At 30.3% G+C, this 6,034-nt stretch overlaps 1 protein-coding gene across 1 annotated transcript; it reads right to left on the reverse strand.

Moving 5' to 3' along the window:
- Positions 1–1,091: 1,091 nt before the first annotated feature.
- On the reverse strand, positions 1,092–4,013 carry LOC105773669 (protein SET DOMAIN GROUP 41). The gene is made up of 4 exons (XM_012595745.2): positions 3,263–4,013; positions 3,091–3,197; positions 2,518–2,616; positions 1,092–2,089 (listed from the first exon to the last, which is right to left on the reverse strand). Exons 1-4 carry the CDS (start codon positions 3,981–3,983, stop codon positions 1,124–1,126), a joined length of 1,893 nt encoding a protein of 630 aa, XP_012451199.1. The 5' UTR covers positions 3,984–4,013; the 3' UTR covers positions 1,092–1,123.
- Positions 4,014–6,034: the final 2,021 nt, after the last annotated feature.

The following is a 6,034-nucleotide window of genomic DNA, read 5'->3' on the forward strand; positions in this document are numbered from 1 at the left end:
TGAGATATGTATAAAAAATGTCTCTTATCTAGAAAAACATAGTAAAATAGCTAGAGTACCACCGAAAATATAAATTCTATAGGAAATAGGATAAATTCTGCAAAAGAGAATATAAAATATAGCATCGGAGTAACTTTTATTTTCATATTAAACACCAGTATGTAGATATGTATAACCATAGATGAATTGTTTTATAAAATCAAAGTGGTTTTCTTTATTTCTTGAAAGTTCATCTAATAACAATTTAATTTAAGGTTTGAGGTAGTTCGTGTAACTTTCTTCTAAGAAAGTCGCATGTGTCTACACCTTAATGGTTTGATCTTTCGTGTTAGAAAACAATTCACCATTCATTCCTTTTAGATAGTCAACAAACATGCATAAATTCAATTTATGAATCCAAATTCTTTACATCTTTATCAAGTATATGGGATGGGCATCCAAATCCTAAAATGATGGAGTTTTAGGTGCGACCTTAGTTGATATATCATTCAGAATGTAGAAAGTAGTTTGTAATGCATATCCCCAAAAGATATCGACAATTACGAATAACTCAACAATGAGAGAATCATATCTAGCAATGTTTTGTTCTTTTTCTCTATCATGCTATTCTTTTGTGGAGTACTCATCACAATTAATTGGGATAAAATCTCTTTCTTTATAAGATATCCTAAGAATTCGCCTAATAAATATTATCATATCGATTAGATCAAAGTGTCTATAGGTAAACCTAATTGTTTCTCCACTTCAATACAAACTCTTAAATTTTATCAAAACAATCACATCGCAAACCATCAATAAAGGTCATAGAATATATAGGTCATAGAATTTATTTAAAAACCTTCTCGACGATTTTATTTCCAATTTCAAGTATAAATGATTAAAACAAATACATAATACATTCTTTTCCTAATCTAAACTAATATGCCTACCAAACTTTGAGCTTTTAAGATTCTTAGTTTGCATTTCAAAAAAAAAAGAAACGTTCTTAGTTTCGATAAAATTCAATTCTTGACGACTTCGTATATTAAAATACATTAAATTGATTCTAAATGATTTTTGTCGCACATTTGCATTGCATGCCCAATGATAGCTTGTATTTCACAATTTAATTAGTTTTCATTAATCAATGCACAAAGTTCTCTACATGATTCAGAACATGAGTGGTTAAATGAGAATTCTGTCCATAACAAATGTGTGCTAAAATTACACCATACACTAGGCAATGCATACCAACCTTGTAAATATGTGTCCTTGCATTAGTATACCATTCTGCATGATGTTCACAATTACTGTCCTCTTTTATGAAATCAACATCCTCTGCAACGCAATGTGCGTGTGCAAGCCATCTGAAATCAAATGGATCTTTGAATGTTTCAAGGTAATGGCAACCATGAATGAGAAACCTCCAAAACTTTGGCGACGCACTTCTCACACAAGCAAGAAAGTCACTAGATATGTTTTCGAAATTTGTTCTCTCGGCTTGGTTAAGAATTGATTTGGCACCAAATATGTCCATCAATGAGCACTCAGAGCATTTGTACTTCACAACTGTCGACAGCTCTGATTTAGGCAACCCCAATAAGTTCCAGACAGAACTTCCAGCAATGGTTAATAAAGATTCCCCCGCCTGTTTCCAGAAATTCACAGCAGACACAATCAAAGAAGATTCTGAGCAAAACAAATAGTGAGTTGCACCTGCCAGCAACAGAGAGTAACCTGCACTGATCCTACTCATTTCAAAAGCTTTCAATTGAGATTCATCTGTTTTTGACTGGAAGGCTAAGAAGTCACTTGAACGTATTCTATATGCAGAAGCAAGCGTCATGTAAGAATTGAGAGCAATATGGTTAAAGGGATGAAACTTGCAATTGAGCCGTGATTTTCCATCCTCGCTTTCTAATTGCTCAACATGAAAACCTCCTTCTAGCACACTCTCAAGCTTCTTACAACAGGATTCAGGATCACCAACTGATAAGAACTCAGTATTAGTTTCATCCACATAATGAGACAACTTTTTATTCGCTTCATCCCTATAAAGGTTGAGGTCAAGGCCTGCACTTGAAAAGCTCGGATTGGAAGCCAAAATTTCCTGAAATTAAATGTTGATGATTTGACATGCTTGTTTATGGAATTAATGAGTCTCAAACAAATAATAATATGAATACTAGAATTTCAAGAAAAACAAAAGATGGAAATAAATCCAACAAAAAAATATGGTTAAAATGTGATCATTGTACAGAAGCATAAAGAGGGAGATAAAATTCCAAATTCTCTTCTGCCATAAGCATAAAATTTACTAATGTGTATGAGGATCCAGCCCTAGCAAGTAGAAAGCTAAAACAAACAAAGCACTACATAAGGAGACATTTCAAAACAGTTTTAAGATAGATAGCAAAAGTTCTTGAATTTTGATTCGTTGCAAGCCTCTAAGCTGAATTTAATAACACTGACATGTTCAAGTCACAAGAAACGGAAACACTTTGATTAAATCAGAATATTTAGGCAGTTTCTCATTACCTCCAAAGCATGGTCAACAAAAGTTGAAGGAAACACAGTGCATCGACTACAAGAACAGGTAAATTGATGATTAAACCACAAGTATGATTGCCTCATTGCCTACAGAAAAGAAGTGAAACAATGGAATCAACAAAAACACAGACCAACATATGGGACAACACATTAATCCACAGCAATTCAGTAAGTTTATGTTTCCGTCCCTTCCTTGACCCGTAGATTAACTTGTATATGGGAAGGTCACCAAAGACACCAAAACCCAGCATTTTTAGTGATGACTTCTTTGTTAGTTCTCGAAGCAAATGCAAAGTGCCTGACGACCTGAGTAAATGATTTATCATCATCTTTACCAATGGGATTTACAAAAGTGTCGATTCTACTTATTTTAATCCATGGGAGATTGAGACATTAGCTAGATGTATGGTATCGATTTTACCATTTTACTACCTCATTCACTCCATTAATTGAAGCTCAACACAAGTCTAGCCACATTGCACACATTCATTTTGCAGTTCAAATCAAGCCTTGATAATCAAATCAACATTTAAATTGTTATATTAGAAAATAAGCAAACACCTTTGGTTGAAGCAAATCAGTGTATGAAACACAAACTTCCTCCCCTTTTTTTATTCTTTTTATACTCCTCACCATTATTTTCGGACCATATTTGTATCCTTCTGTTCCTGCATCAAATCAAATAATATATCAACGTATAAACTTTTAAAACAAATCTAGTAAAAAGTTCGACCTTTATTGTACTCAGAACAGCTACAAACACCAAAGTTTTCCTCTGAAACGCTAGGAACAATTCGTAGCGCGGAAGCGGAGTCCTCCCCAAACGACGTAGCATTGGGAGGCGAAACTATGAATCGATAACAAGCGTTAGGCGAACAACTGTGATTGATCCAAGAGAAGCTAGGATCATATACAGCGATTCCTAGAGAACGTCCGCTCTCGTCCTGCACTTCCACGGCGTTGGTTACAACTAAGCATAAGACGGCCTCTTCCAGTAAAACGTCGTCGCTCTGGTCTAAACTGAGCCCCTTTCGTAGTTTCCTAGCGGCTGCCATGGCAATTGCTCCCTGACGGATTTGGGCGGCGAATTCGGGAGATGAGGTAAGCTTAAGGTAGTTAGTGAGGAGGCCGTTGGTAAAGCGGTGGAGGTGGGGACAGGTGGAGGGGAGGGAAAGGAGGAGGCGGAGAGCAGTGCGGAGGTCAGAGGAGAGGGGACAGGTGAGAGGGAGGAAGGATTCGGCGGAGGAAGAAGAGATAGGGGAGTGGGAGGAGGAGCAGGGGGCGGAGCAGTAGAGAGAGCCATAGTGGTGGGGAGAAGGAGGGAAAGAGAGAGGGGAGAAGCAAGAGGAACAATGGGAAGAGAGGAAGGAATCGTGGAGGGAAAAAGAGAGGGGAAGGAGAGGTGGGGTTATGTCGTCTCCTATTTCTATGTCTTGCTTTGCTCTCATTTCCATCTCTTTCTATTAACTTACTCAAAACCTACCACCCCCGCTAAGTTGTTTTAGTTTTAAAATTTTAATAAAATCAAATCAAATATTTTATATTTTATATTTTATATTTTATATTTGGATGAATCTACCTACAATGTTTGATAACTTTTCTGAAAATATTTTATAAAGATTACTTTCAAGGAAACTAATATACATTTAATTTTTTTATTTTTATTATTTAATTAAGTTTATTTTATATTTATAAATTTATATTTTATATTATTCTTTATAAAATAAACACGATATAAATATATTTGTTATAAAATATTATAGTACAATTTTCTTTTAACAATCAAAATTTATTTTATAATGAGAAAATATTTTGTAATAATCAATGGCATATATAAACTTAATAATAAATAATATTTAATTAAAATTTAATTTAAATTACATATATTACATATATGAGATTACATATTGACACATTAGAGTTGTAAAGAATAAATAGAGCTAAGCATTATTTAAATAAATACTCATATTTATATAATTAAAGTATTCATATTTTATATCAAGCTAAAATATGTCATAAGTCCTTATATCTTCAGAATTTGAAATTTAGTCCATATATTTTTATTTTTGGGTTAGTCCGACTTTTTAGATATCAAAATTCAAGTTCGTGTTAGCATTATTAAAAATATTTTGTTCAATTCATGCTTATTATAATGTTATTTTTAGTTACATGAATATTGAGTATTTTTATTTAAAATTGTGGCATAAAAATATTGACAAAAAAATTAATAATGTTAACAATTGGACTTAATTTTCAAATCTAAAAGTAGAGGGACTAAATTCTTGAAAATAAAAGTATAGGGACTAAATTTCAAATTTGTGAAAAGCACATAAACTTACGACATATTTTAACATTTACACTACAAAACATTTATTATTAATTAATATATTTATAATTGTAATAAATATTTATTATTTAAATATTAATATTGAATATCTTTCAATAACATATGAAGAATATTATTTAAAATTATCGTTTTTAAAATATATTACTAAAACAATATTGAAATATTAAATAATTTATTAAATTAATAATTTATATTAATAATTTATTTTCGATTAGATATAGATAATTAAATATTTATGTTTAATATTATTGAAAATTATAATATTTTAAATAAATATTTTATTAATTTTAGATATTTTAAAAATAAAATTTATTATTAATATAATAATATTTAAGCTTGATTTAAGTTAATTTTATATAAAAATAAAATTACTCATAAATGAGCTTTGGAAAATGAATTACGCTTTTAAAATAGTTTATTTTCTTGATATGTAAGTTATTTTTCGTTAAAGAAACTTTTTTCATGAAACAAACACATGAAAATGCAAAAAAAAAAAAATTCGAAGCCATTTTCATTGAAAGAACTGGAGCCTAAATAATAAATTTACACATAAGTGGTCTATACATTTCAAATTTTAATTGTAATTTATATGCACAAATATAATTTTGATTTTGATTTAATTTTATATATTTATGAAAATAAGTATATCCATTTATTTTCATGTTGAATTAATATAATTATTTTTTATGTAAAATATAAAGTGATGCTAAGTGTTAATGTTGTTAATAATTTGTGGTAATTAAATAAAATAAAAATATATATATTGTATAAAATTCATACTTAACATTGCACATTATACTAAAGTTCATCTGCAGACTTTAATATTAATTCCTCAAAATCTATCCCAATTGGGCTAAAAGATATACTACCTTATTAACAATTCAACCTACATAATTAAAATTTAAATAGTAATAAATTTAACTCTCAATGTTTACATTTTCTATTAATTTGGCTCTTATTCTTTTTTTAGTTAAATTTAGTCATTGACCTTTCAAAAGAGTTAAATTGTTTTTCTTAACAAAATGCTAACTAAAACACTAATTTTTTAACGATGTTGGCATGACAACCTACATGTGATGTGATGTATTTATAACAAATTAAGCTCTTTATGCACTTAAAGACCTTGGTTGAGTCTTTTTTTCATACATAGGTTAAATT

Source organism: Gossypium raimondii, chromosome 6, assembly GCF_025698545.1.
Source record: "Gossypium raimondii isolate GPD5lz chromosome 6, ASM2569854v1, whole genome shotgun sequence".
Lineage (NCBI taxonomy): Eukaryota > Viridiplantae > Streptophyta > Magnoliopsida > Malvales > Malvaceae > Gossypium > Gossypium raimondii.

What these genes read in the sequence shown, in the direction of transcription:
- LOC105773669 (XM_012595745.2), bottom strand. Translation starts at nt 3,983, where the DNA reads ATGGAAATGAGAGCAAAGCAAGACATAGAAATAGGAGACGACATAACC. An exon ending in CTGATTTGCTTCAACCAAAG is followed by an intron (nt 2,617 to 3,090) that starts GTGTTTGCTTAT and finishes TCTTTTCTGTAG; the next exon opens with GCAATGAGGCAATCATACTT. An exon ending in TTGTTGACCATGCTTTGGAG is followed by an intron (nt 2,090 to 2,517) that starts GTAATGAGAAAC and finishes ATTTAATTTCAG; the next exon opens with GAAATTTTGGCTTCCAATCC.